Source organism: Neolamprologus multifasciatus, chromosome 6, assembly GCF_963576455.1.
Source record: "Neolamprologus multifasciatus chromosome 6, fNeoMul1.2, whole genome shotgun sequence".
In the NCBI taxonomy this organism is placed as follows: Eukaryota; Metazoa; Chordata; class Actinopteri; order Cichliformes; family Cichlidae; genus Neolamprologus; species Neolamprologus multifasciatus.
This window is the reverse complement of record NC_140444.1, coordinates 22830245-22849978: the sequence shown is the minus strand read 5'-3', so window position 1 is coordinate 22849978 and position 19734 is coordinate 22830245. Positions and strand designations below refer to the sequence as shown.

General features: G+C 42.6%; 1 protein-coding gene across 2 annotated transcripts; it reads left to right on the top strand.

The window, feature by feature from the left end:
• Positions 1-1587: 1587 nt before the first annotated feature.
• Positions 1588-18418, top strand: pdcd4a (programmed cell death 4a). 2 transcript variants are annotated; one of them, XM_085161843.1, is made up of 11 exons: positions 1588-2069; positions 7031-7333; positions 7953-8050; positions 9913-10026; positions 10359-10580; positions 10946-11043; positions 11134-11248; positions 14707-14814; positions 16189-16299; positions 16382-16521; positions 17235-18418. In XM_085161843.1, the coding sequence occupies exons 1-11, from the start codon at positions 2033-2035 to the stop codon at positions 17284-17286; spliced, it is 1398 nt and encodes a 465-aa protein (XP_085017969.1). In that variant the 5' UTR covers positions 1588-2032; the 3' UTR covers positions 17287-18418. The 2 variants fall into 2 exon arrangements, with proteins under 2 accessions (XP_085017969.1, XP_085017970.1); XM_085161844.1 differs by lacking the exon at positions 1588-2069 and adding an exon at positions 2080-5996.
• Positions 18419-19734: the final 1316 nt, after the last annotated feature.

The window sequence follows — 19734 nt, the reverse complement described above, 5'->3', positions numbered from 1 at the left end:
GCTTACATGTTACCTTTGAAAAGGGACGCGTCTCCAGTGCTGAGCTTCACTTCACTGCCCTGACTCAAAACAACAATAATACTCTTATTTCACAAACTCACACACACTCAGAGTAACCGAATCGCTCAAATCTGCTGTCACAATCTATAGTCATACCTCCTAAGTTAATATGCGTTTAACAAAATGCCTACAGCATCAAGTGAAGAAAACATGGATAAACCGGTTTATCGATGGCATGATGGTATCAGTGTGTACCACCCACATTCAACGACACGTGAAGGAGGACCCACTATCACCGTGGGGAGAAAGAAAATAAAGAAAATGTGCACCATGATCCAACATTTGGCTAAGCCAGTGAGTAAACAGGCAGGCCATTACAGTGAAAGAATAGTGTGACAGTGACAAATACTACGGGCACATGTGATCAAACATGCTTTAACGCCACCTAGCGGTGAGATTTCAGATGACATAAAAAGGTGTTAAAATGTGGATTAACACGTTTTATCTATTTATAGCAAGTTACTTAATGTACAGTAAGGAGTCACAGAGCAACTTGCATGTAATTAGATACAGACCAGGGCTGCATAAAGCCTCAAAATCAACAAATATAAATAAACATATTAATTGTAACACTAGTAAAATTCACAAGGATTGTAACAGTAGAAGCAAAAGAAGCTAGAACAAGGCTGATCCAAATATCTGCACCACTAACATCTGTTCTTCAATCATTCAGTGGCCCCTGCAGTAATGTGACTGAAGATTCTGCATTTCAAAGAAAACTACTTTAAGTACTCATATCAGGGACAAACAGACACTGTGTGATGGACGGATTCTTTAAAAATCTTTATTGGTCTTAAATAATTAAATATATGTGTAACAACAAAAAGATAAGTAAGCCTATATATAAAAGGATATAGCGCATCAAAGGGCAAGTAAACACACACAAACCACCCCATAGCCCTACTTTAAAAGTATAATAATTAAAACAAAACCGATCATTCATGCATAGAAAAAAAACCCCTGACGTAACCTCTCTAACCATTCTGATGAAACTCTGCTGGGCTGTAATCCTGTTGAATAGAAGTGGGCAAAACAACACAAATATGTTTGTATCGATACCAACACTGGAATTGATATCAGAGCTACCAGCGTAGTAGGGTTGTTACTTTGTTTCTATCCTCTGAGTTCAGCATGTGGTCCACTGATCTGTGTTAAACAAATTATTTTTTGGAAATCAAAAATACACAAAAAAAGAAAGGCAGAAAGGTGGGTTCTTGCTGTGTTAACAAATTATTGTGGAAAGTAAAAATCGTAGTGATTTAGTTGTCATTAAAATGTGTGAATTTTCAGAGTGACACACTGCTCTCACGCTGCCTTTACGGGTTAAAAACATCGCTATCAGTATCGGTATCAGCAGTTCTGGCCCTGTATTTACTTGGTATCGGATCGATATCAAAAAGCAGCACTGTTCGGGTATTTTCCGTTGCAGACGTGCTGACGTTTGCTGCTCTGTGATTGGTCGCTAGGGATTAGCACCCACCCCCTGCGCTGACCACTCCCCGTCCGCGTTTTGGACACGTGACTCCTCTCGCGTCGCTCCTGCAAAGTTAAAAACAGACTTTGTTTATCTTCCAGGTTGTTTGATGAAATGCTCTTCAACTAGTTCACCCGCTTCCTTTCCCCCCCGCACAGCGTGATTGTTTTTTTTTTAACTTTACACCCCAGCTGTGCACGCGGACAAGAGGACTGAACTCCTCCATCTCGCGCCTTCACTCATTTTTACTCATCTTTTTTTTTTACCCCTCTCTAAGCTAAGCACGAAAAAGACACTCCAGCTTTGTCCTCCGTCTCTCTTGCCCGTAAAACTCACAGTAAACGAGGCTGCTGTGCAGAGGTTTGACCTGCAGGACTGCTATTTAATTTTTTTTATTATTTTATTTTAGTGGGGGCCCTCTTGCAGCTAACGGCAGCTCGACGGGAGGAGGAGTGCACCGCCAGGGGTTTTTAATCGAGCATTTGAAGAGAGAGCGCCATGGCGACCGACATGGACACCGCTCCTCAGGCCGACGGTGAGTGGATCCAACCTCGATGCGAAGCCTCGGAGAAGCAGCCACACAGATGGGGCCTCCTCGCTCGATCCATTGTCCCTCCTCGCATGGGACTGTCTGCAGCGCCAGCCATGCTCCCACCACCATGTGCTCCGTTTAAAAAACCAGACACGCACACACAGGGAGGCGGTGGTGGGTGCAAAATATTAAAAATAAATCTGAATCTATTTTTCTAAAAATTTGCGCTTTCGACACGTTTTCGACTCGCACCAAACCCCATTTGTATTTTTACTGTTTTTTTTTCTTTTGTAAGCTTGCTGTTGGTTTGCTTTTACATTTAACCCTTTCGCGCTTTTGATTGGACGAGATCGTGCTTACTTCCGCTTTTGTGAGTCGTCGTTGAGACTTTTCCTTATAGTCCATCTTCGATGCCAAGGAAGCGCGCACACACAAAAACGAACAAAGAAAGGAGTTTGTGTTTAAGCTGACGTTGTTTGAAAGACACGATTCCTCCGTCTGTGCGTGCGCGTGGCACCATGTCACCCTGCGTGTTTTAAAAGCTGTGCAGATATGAAACCTCAATATCCTGTACCGAGTCATATGTTGAGATCCGGGTTTGCGGAAGATATCACCGTGTTTGATCATAGATAGAAACGAAACCGAGGTTGCTTGTTTGTTTTTTGCCTTATATGAGCGATGGTTTTGATGATCATTGCGCTCTATTTGTTGTTGTTGTTGTTGTTATTGTTGTTTTATGGTAACATGACCCACATGGTTTCGACGGTGATGTGGAAATGTACAGCCCACTCCAGAATACGAGCCAACAGCGAAACCTTACATAAGCTCTGCGTTGCAGTGCATTTAAGTGTTACATAAGAAATGCATTATTAGCGCCACGGTTGTATGGATCACACTTACCATAATCTCCCATTGGTTTGTGTTTGCCTGAAAACGCCCTGCAGCTGCCTGTCCCAAGGTTGTCTGTGCAGACTATATGTGTGTGTGTGTGTGTGTCTGTATATACATATATGTATGTATATGTGACACCCCACATGGTGCATTATTGGTATGTCATAGTAGTGAGAGCATGTGTGCACGGATGGGTATTTCTGCATTAACGTCCTTGAAGGTCAAGCCTCATTGATGAGGTTGCGACAGACACAGTCAAAGAGTCTATTGTCTGGCTTGGAAAACAAGAAGGAGAACGGCTCCTCGTTAGGTCGTGGATCAGTCTGAGCTCACACAGTAGTGGGTGTAAAGTCGTATTAATCCGCCCAGATGATCAGACCTTTAGGCCGTTTCTGTCAGTTCTGCAACAAGGTGCTGCTGTTAGGTGTTAATTAAGGTGTAATAAGATGAGCTATTAGTGGCTGAAGTGATGGCTTTGCACTGCCAGAACATCCCATCTACTGGGTTTAAATGGGAACTTCTGCAACAGAACAAGCCTCTCCTCACTTTCAAAACTGTGTCAAGTGCAAAAGTATTTGACCCTGGAAATAGTTTTGGAGCTTCTTGCAGCTTTTATTCTTATTACACCAACACAATCGACTAATGGCAGCGCAGCGTTTGCATTTATCCTCCTCTTTATGGTCATCTGGCGCGGATTTAAAGGGGATTCTATAAAAAAAAACCTTGGTCTAAAAATTAGACACTGCCCCTGTGAGCAGGATGCTTCCCCACAGTGTGGGAGCAGGTCTGTGATCTCTTCAGAGGGAGAGCATGTGTATAAATGTGCATTAAGGGCATCGTGGCCATAAACATCACGTTGGAGCTCTTTGTGGCTGCTCTTCTTTTGTTACCTCTTCACATTTGTGAAAAACATGTTTGCACACACCATCAGGCCCTTTGGTTCGTAAGCTGAGCAAACCGCCCGTGCTTGACAACACAAGAGTGATTGGCTGATGATAACAAAACGAGCCATCAGCCTCTCGACTGTTTATCAGAGTAGCTCTAATCTTTTGTGAGCACTTTATCATTGTCATTGTTGTTCTGCAGCCAACAAACGTTTCCAGCATAAAAAAAAACAAGGACCGAGCACTTTCTTTTTTTTTTCTGTCTTTTTTTTGTTGTTGCACGTGTGGCCTGCTTGTGAGCCCGCTGCAGTTGTATATTTAAGCACAAATCACCATCCAAGTTTAGGCTAAGTGCCTGGTACATGTTTTTAAGGAAAAATTCAGTCGGAGTTTCCTTTCATTAAACTGAAATGACAGTTAAACCTCAAAGACATCCACACCCTACCCCCTCTTTTATCATGGTGCAGATGCTTATTTGGCCCCAAAGGACATCCCACTCACATTTGCTTGAGTTAATGTAGAAAGATGTGTATATATTTACAGCTACTCTTGATTTTAACCCTCTGAAACTGAGAGTAGTAGTTTGTGCCGTGCATATTTACCTTTTGTGAAGCCCTTGTATGTGCAGACTACACCTGAGTGTGAGTATTTGTTAGAGGGTAGGGTGTGTCAGCTGAAGCTTTCTTTGAGAGTGAACATGTTAAATATATCCGTCATCTACACATCAATGGCTTTGACTACATGCAGACATTGTGCTTTGACTAAAAAGAACTTGCTGTAGTTGCTGCATACATCTAACTTCATACTTGGGCAGCACACGTACTATATTTACAGCTTTGATAAACTAGGTGCGTCCCTTTGGAGTAATGTAAAAACTCTGCTCCACTGACCTTCTTCTCATTCATGCACGCCTCGGTCGTGCAGATACTTAAAGCTGAACTGGGCCGATCATGTTCTCTGCCAGCGACTAGCTCCCATACGTCATGCAGGGCAGAGGTCCTGCGCTGGCCTGCGTCTGCCTATATCTGTATGTGTGTTAAGTGGGTGGGAGGGGGAAGTTTCCATTGAGTGCTCTAGTAGGTGTGCAGTGTTAGTGTTAAAGACCAGTGTGCGATTTGTTGTTGCAGTTTTACAGGACTGCGACGGTGACACTCAGGCCTGTTTTAAGAAGACAGCCACGTGGTCTTTGTAGAGTCTAAAAGTTAGCAGGCTTGGTTGGATTTGCTTACATTCGCTTATGCAACTCTTGTCTTTGCAAACTGCTTTTTTTTTTTCTTTCTCTGTGCCTTCTCATTTTTCTGCTCCTTTCCAGTTGGTCAGTTGTGTGTTTGGCACTTTGCCATTGGGTAGTTCCTAATTTACTGCCCCGACAGGCCCTTGTAGCCTGTGCTGGGGAGGGAGGAGGAACCAAAGGAGGAGGAGGTGACACGTGGTCGGTTGTTTACAGGTTTTGGAAGGCCAGGGTGTGGTGCTACTTTTACTTCAACAGGTTAAATCAGGATGGTTCCTCCTTCCTTTTCTTTGTTATTAACTTTACTGTGAACTCTGCAGATGTGTTGTTTTGTTGTAATGTCATTTAAAAGGAAAAAAAGAAAAGCAGGAAACCACAAGTTTCAGTTGGTTCTCCTTTTTTTTTTTTTTTTTTTTTGGATACTTGTCTGTTGCTGGGACTCCCTGTGTGTGTTTTCAGCTTGTCCTTATAACCTGTATGGCTATAACTCCACAATTTCCTTTTGGAGCCATGCATTAGGGTGCTGAGTATTAATTTCACCCTCAGGCATTCCTCCTGCTGCTTTCCCTCACTCCTACAGTGCTGTCATGTGATCATTCATGGACCCAGCCATGCCATATGTAGTCAAGTCCACTCTAGCTGCGCCCCACAGACCGCGAGAACATAGAGGAGTTAAAAAAAAACAAAAAAAAAAACTGGTGTCAGCATTTCTACAGCATGTGCTCTCCTTTGCTCGCTCCCTCCTCCCTCCATGCCTGCATCGCAGCTCCAGTCACACTTGTTGGTTTGTTGTTTGTTTCACCACGCTTGTAAGAAGCTAACTTACGGTTAATTTATGTTCCCTTTTTTTTTCTCCATACACCCATAGAAGAGAAGTGTATTAAAATACCGACTCAATCCACCTTATGTCTTCTGATATTGCTGGTGAGTGTCAAAAAACTATGCATGCGAGTAAGTTTGCACTGCAGACTTCCTGAATAATGTTTTGCCTGTTATGTGACCTTTGGTTTGCTGTGCAAAACACTGCCCTGACACACACAGGTGGGCAGAAAGCCAGTGTATTAGCTGAAGGGTGCACTTGATTGTTTGCAAATGCAAGCAAAATTAAGACTGGAAGTTGGCCCGTAAACCTTCGGTATGTACTATTTTGCTATAGTCGTGCAGCTGTTATGCAGAAAAAGTCACAAAGCGAGCCTTCTTGCACAACACCGATAGGTTAAATGTTGCCATGTCGTCTTACCAGAGTGAGTCTTGGCTTTGTAAACATCCCCGGGAAATACAGTCACCATTAACTGCTCAGGCTTGCAGCCAAACTTGGCTTTAGTAACAGAGCTGCGCCTTTTAAACTCACTTTTTAAAATGTGTTTATTTTTTTGTGTTTTACTCAGACATGAGCAGTTTTTATGAAAGTTGCTTACCTCAGAAATCAGTCCTCTGCTGTAGGTGATTTGAGTCGTCTGTGTTATTGTTCAGAAAACTAGTGCTGGATTATTTTTAGACGCGTGTGTTGTTACTAAATAGTAGTTTAATGTTTACCTTTTACTGTGGCTTCCGTTCTTGTCAGTGTGTCCTTTGTTTTTTTGCAGTCGTCACACACGCCTTATGGGCAAAGCTGGGAACATTTGAGAGTGCTGATGTTTTTTAAAGTCACTCAAATAATATTCAAAGTTTTCCACTGTGAAAAACTATTTTTAAAGGCGACGTTGGTAGATGATCCATCTACCAATCAGAAAACTCCCTTTGAACAGGAAGAAACCTCCAGCAGAACCAGCCTCAGGGAAGGGCAGCCATCTGCAGCGACCGGTTGGGGTTAGGGGATGGAGACAGGACAAAGACGTGCTATAAAAACTTTATATTTATTGTCTGTATACTTTTGGCCATTCTGTGTACTTTTATAAGGTTGTCTGTCACAGTGTAGACCAGTTCATTAACGAACAAATCTACTCCTCTCACTGCAGGGAGGTTTGCTCCCGGTGGCACCGTGACGGAGGCTAACCATCCGTACAGCGACGACGATGACTCGCTGAATGAGGCCGAGGTGAACGGCAACTGGACGCCCCAGGAAAAGGCACTCCACGAGGCTCGTCTGAAAGCTAAAGCCAAGCGTCGCCTGCGCAAATCCTCGTCTCGCAACTCCACCAGCGAGTCTTTCTCAGAGTCGGGAGAAGTGGCGGGTGGTGACCCGCACAGCCCGAAAGGCAAAGTCAACACCAATGACCGGAAATCCAGAACGGGCAAAGGCAGAGGCCTGCCAAAAAAAGGTATAATTTGCAGTCTGCTGCGATTTTCAGCCCTTTTTCCATTAAATTCTACTTGGATCGGCTAAACGCGACTCAAGGGGCTGTTATAGCAACACAACAGAACGTCCAGTGACATCATTTGTTTGCAACACGAACGCTACAACAAAGGCGGACATTGAGGCAATTGCATACCTGCTCCTCACTCTGGCATTTTGTCAGACTCGAGGACCACAGTGTTGTTTCTCTGCAGCCAATTCCCCTCGATGCTGGGTTTCAAAAATGTCATCACTTTTTCAGATCGCCTCGAATTGTTTGGAATCCCACCCGAGTACGTACTTAAAAACTACTCGGTACCAGGTGAAACCCTAAAGACCATGTTGAGTCGTGCCAAGTAGATACTAATGGAAAAGGGTTATTAGCGATGTACCTTCTTTCTGAATCTGTCCAAAACTGCATTGCTGCATCTGGTGCTTTCACCGCTCTAATTGATGTGGCACCTTTTGAATAGTGCGTAGCCGTCACCTACTCAATGCAATGCAAGCATATGCCATTATAGTAGCAGTGCAGTTACATTTGAAGCAGTGCATCATACTGTCAGCAGTTATACTGCTGACTGTTAATGCTGACTCTTCGTGTTCAGGTGGGGCAGGTGGTAAAGGAGTTTGGGGAGCTGCTGGGATGGTTTACGAAGATGAGGAGCCCGACATACATGACCCCAACTATGATGAATCTTATCAGGTGAGGCCGCTGGGGGGTTTGTCTTTTAACACTTCAGATTATCTGCTAGCAGGTTTGTTTTATATCTGTAAGTCCTTTGCTTTCAAATGCTGGCATCCAGCAGTCAGGGGGTTTTGTTTGTTTGTTTTTCCCTTCCAGCAGTCAGTGCATTGGATGGCATCCTTTATCTCTTTATGTCCACGTTCTGATTCTGAACTGCTGATGAGATACATTGTAATCAATCTCTCATGCTACGCAGAAACACCGGAAATGTTGACAGTAGGATTTCCCGGGAAATACAAGACTGTTTTCATATCAAAAATATTAACAAGCTTTGTTTGAAACCCGTTAAAAAAAATTGGTCTGCTAGCACGTTTCTTAAATCCAGATGGCTCCGTCCCATTGCAGTCAACACTATTTGCAATCTTTAACCCCGTTATCATCCATGTGACGCCGAAGGCCGAGTTTGTTTGTCTCTTGCTGCACTTGTGACTGAATGCGGACTGGGAACGGCGCTTCTGTCTGTGAAATGCTAATAACTGTTTGGAAATGGCTCAGAAAAGCCGGTGTGATTTCAGCCTTGACTGGAACACGAAGGTGGCGTAAAGATGTCGACTGTTAAAAGGGAACTGGGACAGAGTGGTACAGAAAAATAGACGAGACATGTGCAGACTGTGGACTTTGAATCAGACTGCACAGATCACCTGATAAAGGAGCTGCCTAGAAATGGGAACTGTAACACGCTGGAATGCCTCTTTCCTCTTCTTTGACTAATTATTTTTAGGAGATGGTTTTTCCTTAAAATAACTCAAATAATTAAGAGGACTTGTAGAAATGTATATGTTAGCCTGCACTGAGATTATCATTTGTGCTCCAGGTTGTTCAAAACCTCAGCTGAACGTTAGTTTACTCATATCCTTGGAATTTGTAAATACAAGTGTTGAGACAGAAGTTTAGGTTAAAGCTCACCGGTAGCCTGTTTTCAGTCAGTGTTATGTTTACACATCTTCTGTGGAGTTATTGGTATGCCCAAAAACGAAAAGTTTTCAATAGAAGAACTGAAAGGTCAAAATGGTTGTGAGACTTTTAAAGGTAACAACTTCTGGTTTCTTTGGGCAGAAACACAAACTCAGTGTGAGTCTTGCACAGCTCTCTGGGGATCTGGTGGATGTTCAGAGCTTTGATAACGGAAAGAAAAGCACCTCAAGAATGAATATGGATGCTCTTGTGAAAACTCGTTTCTTCGTATTTTAAAAGAATTTTCTTTAAGCTCCTTAACACTGAACTACGACTCATTCAAGCATAAAAAGGCCGCCTAATTCGAGGATGAACCAGTGTTGTCTACACATAACAGACAACAGACAAAAAACAATTCAAGCATTTTGTTGCTACAAGTCCACACAGTGTGTTCCCATTTCTTGAGTTCAATCTATAAGAACACTAAAGATAACAGGTTGACTGTCATAAAAATTTATTTTTGCACCAATAATGTAATTTCCTAAGAGCTATTAGGCTTAAAATATCTACAGCAGATGAAAGTAAGTTTTATCTGAAAGCCTGACACCTATGACATCAGAAATGGTCTCAGTGGAAGGGTAACTCTCAAGACGCCATTCTGAAGAAGGCTGAGGAATATCACATTACACAAGAAATGGGCTGAAAATCAGTTTTAACAGGTCTTATGGAGTGATGAATCCAAACTTAAAACTTGGCTTAAGACTTTTGCACAGTACTGTAAGTTGAACTGACTATTTTAGAATTGTTGAAAATACTTCATATAATCCTGAAACAAAGCTGATGAGAAATTCAGTAATGAACGTGCATCCGCTCTGCTGTGCGTGCTTGTTTCTGACTGACGCCACGTATGTGTATTTTTTACACAGGGGGATACGGTCTACGAGACGGTCGTGCCCGAGATAGACGAGAAGGAACTTGAGAAAATGGTGAACCCGATTGTACAGGAGTACTTTGAGCACGGGGACACAAAAGAGGTTCAGGTAAGTAATTATAATAAAGCTTTTGAACTGTGTGCATGCTGACCAAGAGTGAGCAGGTTTAAAGAACAAAGCTGGATAACTGAAGTAATGTGGAGCTTTTAACAACAGGTTTATTGGGCTGTGCTCACTCTATGCACGGGTACCAAGCACACGAAGGCACTCCCTCTCTCAGGGGCCTGCACTCGCACTGTGCTTTGATTGTCTGGGCCTGATTAGGCTTCGGTTTGTGTCTCTCGCTTTTGAAAAGCATAATGTGTTTGTGTTTTGGGGTCATTTTTGAAAATGCTTAAACTGTAAAAACTAAATGCAGTTCTCCCTCCAAACCCTATCAGATGCTGTTGAAGGAGCTCAATTTGGGCCAGCACAAGTACGAGTTCTCCTCTCTGGCCGTGTCCCTGTCCCTCGAAGGCAAGGCGAGCCACAGAGAACTGACCTCCCGCCTGCTGTCTGATCTGTCGGGGAAGATGCTGTCGCAAAGTGAGATGGGGCGAGCTTTCGATAAGATGCTTAAAGAGCTCCCGGACCTCATCCTGGACACACCGGATGCCCCGCAGGTAGAGCTGATGCATGATGGGAAGAAGCAGTCACAGATATGCTACCAAATATAACTGTGTGCTTCAGAGGGTGGAGAGGCACTGCAGGGTTTAACAGGCTTAAAAGATCAACCATGGTTAAGTGTAAACCACTCCTTTTTATCCCAAAGGTGCACACAAATCCTCTTCAAATATTACACATGCTCTTTGTATCTTTCCTCTATTACTAGGCAGCAAAATGTTGCATACTAGATCGCCACCTTCAGCAGTGCAGAGGCCTAATAAATTTAAGAGCTAAAACTAAATAATAAAACAAATGTTAGTCGGGCATGTTTGTTACACTGGCTTCACTTGGTTCGCTTAATCTTTTCTCCTGTTCCTTGCAGATGTTAGGCCAGTTTATAGCCAGAGCCATCGCAGACCACGTCCTCCACATGTCATTCCTGGACTGCTACAAGGGCAAAGTGGACTGTGAGCATGCCAGGTGAAAGCCGCAGTTCAGCGCGTTGTAAGAAAGGCTGTATTGTGCCCCTGCCACCCTTCCCCTCCACCTAACTGTGATCCTTTTCTTTAGAGTGGCTTTAGACCGCGCTGCAGTGCTGCTGTCCATGAAGAGGGAGATGGTTCGCCTGGACAACGTGTGGGGTGTCGGCGGAGGTCTGAGACCTGTCAAACATCTCATCAAAGAGGTAAGCCTCACCCCATTCAGAAACTGATAAGTCGCTCGCTTGTGATATCATAGTGAATCCCTCACATCGGAGTTCCAAGTGTTTATTACATTATGTAATGTAAGCAGGGCGAAAACGGTGCATGCTGGGTAGAGAGCCAAAGTCTAGCTGCTGTGTCAGCAAAGATTTTTTCCCCCCTGAGAAGTGAGAATTTCAAAAAAAAAAAAAAAAAAGGCATGGGAGGGGCAGACATAAACAAACACACTCTCACAGTAGAGTCTCTTTCTGCCAAATCAATACAATAAACAGTGTGTGAGAATATAAACATGATTTAATTTAAATCACCTTATAAGCGTCAACATATGCATAGATTTAAAAAACCCAGTGTGTCCTGCAATAACATAATAAATAAATGATTAAAATTAAGACAGTCTCAATCGATTCCTCTCCTTGTGTCTTGATCCCTCCCTCTAAAGGTGTGAGGAGGCGAGGGAAAGACACAAGGAGACAGGATTTGACACAACAAGCCTTCTCTCTCCTCTGCTCGTGTGATGCACATTATGAACTGAGACACGCTTTAACGTGGCGTACTGAAATTGGTTTCTAGGTCGCAGGCCGGAGGATGGAGGACAGAGGATTAGTGCAGAGTGTACCGTGCAACTTCATGTACACTTAGGTCCATATGTTTCTGGACAGTGATGACATTTTTGCATCAGTACAAGCGAACATATTGATTAATAATTCATTTCCTCCTTTTAAATTATGGGGTTTAAAAAAAGGACCTTGTTAATTGCTTAAAAATGGGGTATTGTTGTCACCCTGCCAGGTGGGCAGGGGCAATGGACACGTACGTTTGTGAATGCAACAACGTGAGAGCGATGCAATGTAGGAGTTTTAAAATGATACCGTAGGTTCATCTACTTAAAATCTTGGGACAAGTTTGGATCTTAGTGACCTTGACCTAAGAATCAGGGGTCAGAGGTAAAGTTTTATGAAAATCTACTGAATTTGATACATAGGATTTTGAAATTGATTCCATAGCTGTCTGCTAGGAGGCTCAGGGGCAGCACTTGTGGTCACCAGTATTTTTATGCACAATGACCTGCTTTTTTCCAGAAGCTCCAAATTAATTCAGCTGACTGATGAGCAATTTCATGGCCAGGTGAGGCCTATTCTCTTATTTAATGGCAGCTGATCCATCTGGAGATCATCATATTAGAGGTTAATTGAAAATGTTACATTTCTGTTTTATAGCTTGGCACTTTAATTTTAAATATGAGGCTCGAGGAGATCTCACTGCGGTAGAGGCAGTGTATCATTAGGCTGAAAAACTAAAATAAAACCAGTTGGAGAGAACAAAAACTTTAGGAGTGACCAGATCAACAATCTGCTGCATTCTCAACAACACCAAAGTGGAGGTTAATAGTTGTTTCCATGGTTTCCGTGAGTTTCACTCAAGAACAAGAAGGGCAAATTAAGACTTTGGGGGGGAAAATGATTTGGACTGATGATGATAAAGTGTGCTTAGAGAAGAGAAACGACTCATAATCCAAAACATACATGATGATCATCGTGGAGGCAGCATTGCGGCACAGGTGCGTATGCAGCCGGCCCACTAGTGTTTATTGATGATGTGGCTGCTGATAGAAGTAGCAGGATGGACGGAAGTGGGCGGGGCTATGCTCTCTGTTCAGATTCAGCCAAATTCTGCAAAACCGATTGGACGACGCTTCACAGCACAAGTAGATAATGAGCCAAAGCCCTGCAAAAGCAACTCTAGATTTTCTTGAGGCAAAGAAATGAGATACTCAGGGGCCAAGTCAGTCACCTGATCTCAACCCAGTAGAGCGTGATTTTTAGTTGGTAAAGACAAAACTGAAGGCAGAAAAACCCACGAACACGCAGCGACTGAAGGCAGAGCATCTCAAGGGAGGCGACGCAGCATTTGGCTTCCAGACTTTAGGCAGTCAAATGCAGTGCAAAGGATTTTTCATCCAAATATGAAAACAGTCTTTATGTTTAAAATTGTTAGTTTGTCCAATTATGTTTAAGCCTCTGAAAATGGAGCGCTGTGTATAAAAATGGATGTAATTGTTAGACAGTTAACACAAAACTCTTGTTAAAAACCTTGAATTAAAGTTGAAAGTCGACACTTCAATCACAATTTACTTTTTTAACTTATTTTTTATTGAAAATGGCTTAATAAGTAATCATAATAAGTAATCATCTGCGTGTGCTTGTGCTGATGGGCTCTGCTACTCTGTCTTTTGTTTCTCTGGTTTGTTTTTGTTTACAATCACTCTTGAGTAATCTGGGATTTTGTTGCCGTGTGAATGTGGGTGTGGACAATGTGGGAGTTCCACTTGAGGAAAACAAACCCAAACTGTAAGTTGTGCAACATTTAAAGAGTGCGAGTGAGAGCGGTGTGTCAGCCTCGGTAGCTTTCAGACCCGTCGCTGAATCGGATCCAAAGTTGACTCAGAAGTGTTGGTCATGCTCAGTGTTTTAAGCATCTTGGATCAATCACGCGCTCGAATCGAATGACTAATTGTTCCATAAATAGGTTGAAGTAAAACCATGCTTCCTGATGTACGTGCAGATCTGCAGCGAGTGACATAACCGAGCCTGCTATAAAAACGGAGCGGAGACTGAAAATTCAAGCAGAAGTGCAAACAAAGAAATGTTTTTCTTTCTGTCGGGAACGTTAAACATTTCATGATAGATTTTATTTCCCAGATGAAGGTTGGGTTATTCCTGGAGTAATGGCTAGATGAAAATATTTCATAGGCAGGTGCTTTAAATGTTGTCTGGTTATTTGCAGATTCTGTAATTTGGCAGTAAAAAAAAAAAGAAGAAAAAAGAAAAGGAGCAATTTGATAGCAAGCCTTCCTTGTGCAGCTCGTTCTCTCCTCTCTTCTGATCTCCTCCCACCATCATGTGCCTTGATGTGCTTCACATGTATGATTTCTGGCTCTACGTTGGATTTGAACATTTCTTTTTGTTGTTCTTTACACTCACTTAAATTGCTCACCTGAGCTGGTCTAAAACAATCTGTGATTGGCCAGAGTCTCCCATCATGAGTGGATGTTTTTAAATGAGCAAGCCTGAAAGAAGGTACAGGGCTCTAGTTAGCGTTTTTCCTGCTTGTGGATTTTGATGCCAGAAGACATGTTTTCCTACTGCAGCTCCTAACAGAAAAGATTATCTTACATTTCTGGATACTCTCACCCATGTTTATTATACATAAACATGGGTGAGAGTAAGCACTGGGATAATTCAGTGTAGAACACTGTATGCATGGCTCTTTATCCTTTTATACCTACTCTTAACTAACTACCCAATTAAATGTGGGTAGTTAGTCTTGATGAGTGTTTGACCTGCAGCTCAACTGATGCGGCAGCAATGCATCAGTTCAGTCTTCAGCTGTGTTTGATACCGTTGCCACACACTGCTAACGTGGCTGTTTGTGTTTGTTTCAGATGAATCTTCTGCTCAAAGAGTATCTGATATCAGGAGACGTGTCGGAGGCGGAGCACTGTCTCCGGGACCTGGAAGTGCCTCATTTCCACCATGAGCTGGTCTATGAGGTATCCACAGCTTTTTATTTGTTCAAGTCAAGTGAGGTCAAACAAAGTAGAAGGTTTATTTTTTTTCTACTTGTTCTTCACACATAACAGGATAGGAATTAAAATCTGTAAACTGAGCCTTTTTTTTTTTTTAAGTGTTTTCTGTCTCTGGTGTCGAGTCAAGTAAACTGAACAGCAACACTGGGAAGAAAAAAAAAAAGAAACTGATCGGTGACAGTCATTTCTCCTTTCTGCCAAGGACACTGTGTGTTTGGCAGTGATTGTCTCTTATTTGCAGTACATGTATTCGCTAAGCTCACTTCAAATCAGTCAAACCAAAATGTGTCCTTGTGTAAGTATAAACAGATTACTGGTTACCAAATTTCAAATGTGCACACAGTTGACAAGCTCAGTCTTGGATGGCAAGTTTTTCTGTTCAATATTAGACCGAGTGCAAACAGATGCACGCTTAGTGCACGTATGGCAGCGGTGATAATTCTGCTTCCTTGTGTGACCTTGTGGGTTCCTGCTAAGATTAGCACAATGTTATGCAGCTAATTGTAGTACAGCCAGTTTTACTTTTCGGGCAGACGTCAAAAACTGATTTTTCACGCAGTCCAAGGTCTGCAAAGAGCACAACTGAGGAGAGCACAGTCGTGGCAGTTTTACCCCCCCTTGTCCTGTCTCATGTTAGTCTAACAGTTGCCTCGGCTGTAGGCTGAAACACTTTACAATGCTGTAAAATGTTCAGCTCAGAGAATGTTGATGATTACTGGCCTCGATTCTCTTAGTTCGATTCATTGATCGGACGATGATACTTGGTGCGTGTTTCTCGGTATTGTGCGTCTATTTCACTTCAATTTTATTTATATACTGCCAAATCACAACAGCAGTTTCCTAAAAGTGCTTTATATTGTTTAAAAAAAGACTCTTCAACAATACAGAGAAACCCCAACAAGCAGATGACCCTGTATAAGCACACATGTGGTGAAAGTGGGAAGAAAAAAACTCCCTTCCCATCATGGGAAGCCTTCAGCAGCTTAGATCTGTTGAAGCATAACTAAGGGAGGATTCAGGGTCACCTGCTACAGCCCTAACTGTATTCTTTATACTCTTTATCAAAAAGAAAAGATTTAAGCTTAATCTTAAAAGTAAACAGGGTGTCTGTTTCCCATTTCCAAACTGGGAGCCTGTTCCTGAAAGCTGAAGGCTCTTTCTCCCATTCTACTATTAAATATCCTGGGAACCACGAGTAAGGTAGCAGTCTGAGAGTGAAGTGCTGTATTGAAGTGATACGGTACTGTGAGGTCTTCAAGATAAGATGGGATCTGATTATTCGAGACCTTGTATGTGAGGAGAAAGATTTTAAATTCAATTTCTGAATTAATTTTCCAGGCTGTAGTGATGGTGCTGGAGTCTAAAGGTGACACTGCCACTCATATGATGATGAAGCTCCTGCAGTCCTTCTGGAAAACGGGCCTCATCACTGTTGATCAGATGAACAGGGTTAGTCTCCTTTTATTTTCTACCATTTTATGCACTGCATCACTTTCGTATTACTACTTATACATTTTTTTTTCTCCTGCAGGGTTTCCAGCGCGTCTATGATGAGCTGCCTGAAATCAGCCTAGATGTGCCACATGCCCACTCTATCATGGAGACTTTTGTGGACCTCTGCTATCAGGAGTCTGTCATCACCAAACAGCTGAGGGATGCCTGTCCCTCCAGGTGAATTGGGGTTTATTGTCAATGATTTCCAGTCCGTTCCACTGAAAGTTTCAGAGAGAATCCGGAAAATAACATGTCTTGTCCCTGTTGACAATAAAGGTGTGAAGTGAAGGTGTAATTCCACATTTATCCATAACAAAACAAAACGATCAAACATAAGTCCCTTTAAATGAGCTGGTACTTATATAGTGCAAAACTCAAATTGCTCTCTCACTTCAAGCCTCATTTACACCAGCGCCTTTTTCTACTTCTAAGTGCTTTTAACTCGTAGAGTGACGTCACTCACAGTTCCAACAGCAGACTCGTGTGCTCATGCAATGTCTTCCACGTGTTAAGGATAGACTAGAACAAACCTTTAAACCCGTCCAACAGCGCTGGCTGTCAGTTGGAGGACAAACTACAGCTTCCAAAGAACACGTATCACACATTTTCATGCTCTGATGTTACTTAAATACAAATCTGTCAGTATTTTCTGGCTTCCTGATCTTGCTCCAGGATAAGATGTGAATCTTTAAAAACGAGTCACACATACACTGTTACATTTTCAGTAAAGGCCCGGTGATTTCTTGATTGCACTGCGCTTTTTGGACAGCGGACAACTTGCTGTTGTTTTGTTCTCAGTGAGAAAATATGAAACGTGCCATGTCTTTATCTGTGATTCTGTGAGCTGCCTACCAACACTAAAACATTTCTGTCTTGACTTTCTCCACTAGAGGGCGGAAGCGTTTTGTCAGCGAAGGAGATGGAGGGATGATCAAGACCTAATCTGCAGGAGGAAGAGGGGGGCATCAGCAGCAGCAGGAAGAGGAGGGGGTGTCTACTGGTTCTTACACCCTGTTTCTGCTCCAGCATGTTTCCCTGAAACCGGACATGCCTGCGGTCTAATGTTTCCTTGTTCCTCTCCTGGTAATGTTTATAATGTCATCAGTCAAAACCAGCGTTTGTTGACGTTTGGTGGAAGTAAACCGAAAAGAACGGCCTGGGTTCAGATCCCATCATCTTGTTCGTCACTGCTTTCTTTTTCTTTTTTTTTCTTTTGACCTTTTTGTGATGAATATTCTCTGAGGGTTTATGTGACACTTTTGCCTCAGTCTTTGTACCTGTTTGTCAAGAATAACACAAGTCAGAGCTGCAGGGGGACAGGCTGGGTTACGTGGGAGATTAATTGGTTTTATTTGTCTCTTGCTTAATTTCACCTGTTACCGTGTCTTTACTTTTTATTTTGTTTTCATTCACATAATGTGCTATAAATGGAAACGTGCACTCAGAGGGACAGAGCATACCGTATCCAGTGAGCACTTAGTAATTTAGCTGGGCAGAAAGGATCTAAAACTCTTCAGCTTCTGTCCTTATTTCGAGGATGCCATGTTTCGTACCTCTTGTTTAAGTTGTTCATTAATGTTTTATGAACAGTGATGATTTCTTTTTTTCCTCCTTGAATTTTGGGCGTTGAAGCCAAATGTTTACTTTCGTAAAGCACCAGTGAAAGCAAAAGGTGTTTTGGGCACTATTTGGGTGTTTATCTGAAATTTGCATCAGGGCAAATACACTTCAGAAGCCATTTCTGAAAATGAAGATAAATTGGGGTTAATGTGATTTCAAAATAAATAAATGAGCAATATTTTGAGCACTCTGCTTGCAGTTAACTCATGTATTTACAGCCACGTGGTCAGCAGTTGATTCTGGACAGGGTAGCCTTCGGTGTGCAGAGCCGATCTAGATGGCGTCGTCTGGTAATTGTCTTTAATGGATTAAGTTTAATGCATGTGTAAAGACAACCCCAGCTTTTCTTGGAAAACGGTCATTGAGACTTTTTCTGCCCCTGTCTTACAGTTTTACATGTTGACCAAAGTTATAATAAATATATTTCATTCATTAAAAAAAGTAACAAATTGAAGTTTCTGTATTTTGTCATTCATGCGAGCAGCGCAGGTGGGTAAGTAAGGTTGGAAAACCAGAAATATACAGTCACGTGAAAAGGAAATGACACAATCTTTTACTTAAACTACTTAAAGCTCAGATGAACAACAATGCACAACATAATGCATCTTCTAATTATTTTACAAAAACTAGTACTAGTACTTAATTGTGTTTATTTTTGTGGAATAAACTGATAATCAGCAATTGTGATCTGGTACATTCAGGTGAGTTTACAGGATTAAAAACATCAAAGATCATAGAAAAGCACCTGTTGCTGCCCGTCAGTCTGGGAAGATTTATAATGCCATTTCCAAACAATTTGAATCCATCCATCCGCTTCCGCTTATCCTTTTCAGGGTCACGGGGGGCGCGGGAGCCTATCCCAGCTGTCATAGGGCAAGAGGCAGGGTACACCCTGGACAGGTCGCCAGTCTGTCACAGGGCCAACACACAGGGACAGACAACCATTCGCACTCACATTCATTCGCACATTCACACCTAGTGGCAATTTGGATTATCCAATTAACCTATCCCCACAAGCTGCATGTCTTTGGACGGTGGGAGGAAGCCGGAGTACCCGGAGGGAACCCACGCAAACACGGGGAGAACATGCAAACTCCACACAGAAAGACCCCGGCCTGATGGTGGAATTGAACTCAGGACCTTCTTGCTGTGCGGCAACAGTGCTAACCACCGTGCTCCCAATTTGAATCCATAATTCTTAAGTCTGAGGGAAAAAAATTCACCAGTGGAAAACATTTAAGACAGTTACTGATCTTCCCAAGAGTAGACATTCCAGGAAATTCACCACCAGGTCACACAAGTCTCTTTCTTAAAAAGAACATGGCAGCACAGGATAGATTTGCAAACTTTATCTGAAGAAACCACAGGACTTCTGGAACAATGTCCTTTGCACAGAGGAGATCAAAGTGGAGATGTCCTGCCATGAAACACAGCACCACATTTGGTGAAAACCTAACACGACGACTTGGTAGAAAAATCTCATGCCAACTGTCAAGCACGTTGGTGGGAGAGTCATGATTTGTGCTTGTTTTGCAGCCATGGGGCCGTGGTACCTTTCAGTCACTGAGTTGATCATGAACTCCTCTGTATACCAAAATATTCTGTCCCAAAACTACAGCTTGGTTCAAATTAACTTCATGGAACAGGACAATAATCTCAAACACGGCAGCAAATCTACAACCAGCCAAGAATCCAGTCTGACTCAGAGTCCAGACCTCAACCCGACTGAAAAATACTATGACAAGACCTTAAGGGAGCTGTGCATAAAGA

What these genes read in the sequence shown, in the direction of transcription:
- pdcd4a (XM_085161843.1), top strand. Translation starts at nt 2,033, where the DNA reads ATGGCGACCGACATGGACACCGCTCCTCAGGCCGACG. An exon ending in CAGAGGCCTGCCAAAAAAAG is followed by an intron (nt 7,334 to 7,952) that starts GTATAATTTGCA and finishes CTTCGTGTTCAG; the next exon opens with GTGGGGCAGGTGGTAAAGGA. An exon ending in TCAAACATCTCATCAAAGAG is followed by an intron (nt 11,249 to 14,706) that starts GTAAGCCTCACC and finishes TGTTTGTTTCAG; the next exon opens with ATGAATCTTCTGCTCAAAGA.